The sequence below is a fragment of the Octopus bimaculoides genome, chromosome 25, assembly GCF_001194135.2.
Source record: "Octopus bimaculoides isolate UCB-OBI-ISO-001 chromosome 25, ASM119413v2, whole genome shotgun sequence".
Classification (NCBI taxonomy): Eukaryota; Metazoa; Mollusca; class Cephalopoda; order Octopoda; family Octopodidae; genus Octopus; species Octopus bimaculoides.
Window position 1 is genome coordinate 26,048,717 of NC_069005.1, and position 758 is coordinate 26,049,474.

The window sequence follows — 758 nt, forward strand, 5'->3', positions numbered from 1 at the left end:
GGGTGAGGGTGAGGGTGAGGGTGACGCTGGAGTAGGAAGAGCGGCAGGAGGAGCAGCAGGAAGAGTTGTCACTGTTTCAGCTGCTGCTGCTTCCTTTTCTACTTGTTTTGGCAGTGGTGGTAGTGGTGGTTGTTGTTGTTGTTGTTGTGGTTGTAGTGGTTGTAATAGTGGTTGTTGGTGGTTGTCCTGTCCGAAACGACGGTTGGTGTCGTCGTCGGAGATGCCAGTGTCACATACCACCTCTGCTTCGTTGTACGTAAAGTCCTCTTCTGTCGGATCGCTGCTCTTGTCCTCGTCACTTGGTTTGTACACAAACTTCCCTTCCGCTTCGGCTTTCAGCATTTCTTCCACGGGGTTCCTTTCAGAGTTCAACTAAAGACAGGGAAACAAAAAAACAAAAAAATTATTAAATGAAGGAAAGACAACTCAAATGGATTCATTTCAAAACACAACAAAAGGTCACCCATGCTTTTCTTTAACCCTTTAGCATTTAAACCAGCTATATCCGGCCAAAAGTATTCTGCCTATTCTATGTTCAAACTGGCCAGATCTGGTCTCTCACACCAACCCTACAATATCATCATCATCATCATCATCGTTTAACGTCCGCTTTCCATGCTAGCATGGGTTGGACGATTTGACTGAGGACTGGTGAAACCGGATGGCAACACCAGGCTCCAATCTGATTTGGCAGAGTTTCTACAGCTGGATGCCCTTCCTAATGCCAACCACTCTGAGAGTGTAGTGGGTGTTTTTAC

General features: G+C 46.4%; 1 protein-coding gene across 1 annotated transcript in view; it reads right to left on the reverse strand.

Annotated features, from left to right (window-relative positions):
• Positions 1 to 758, reverse strand: part of LOC106877596 (coatomer subunit beta') — a 28,628-nt gene that overhangs the window by 6,959 nt on the left and 20,911 nt on the right. Inside the window, exon 17 of the mRNA XM_052976627.1 lies at positions 1 to 372. Within this exon, the coding sequence (XP_052832587.1) occupies positions 1 to 372 (372 nt within the window). The remainder of the gene's footprint in view (positions 373 to 758) is intronic.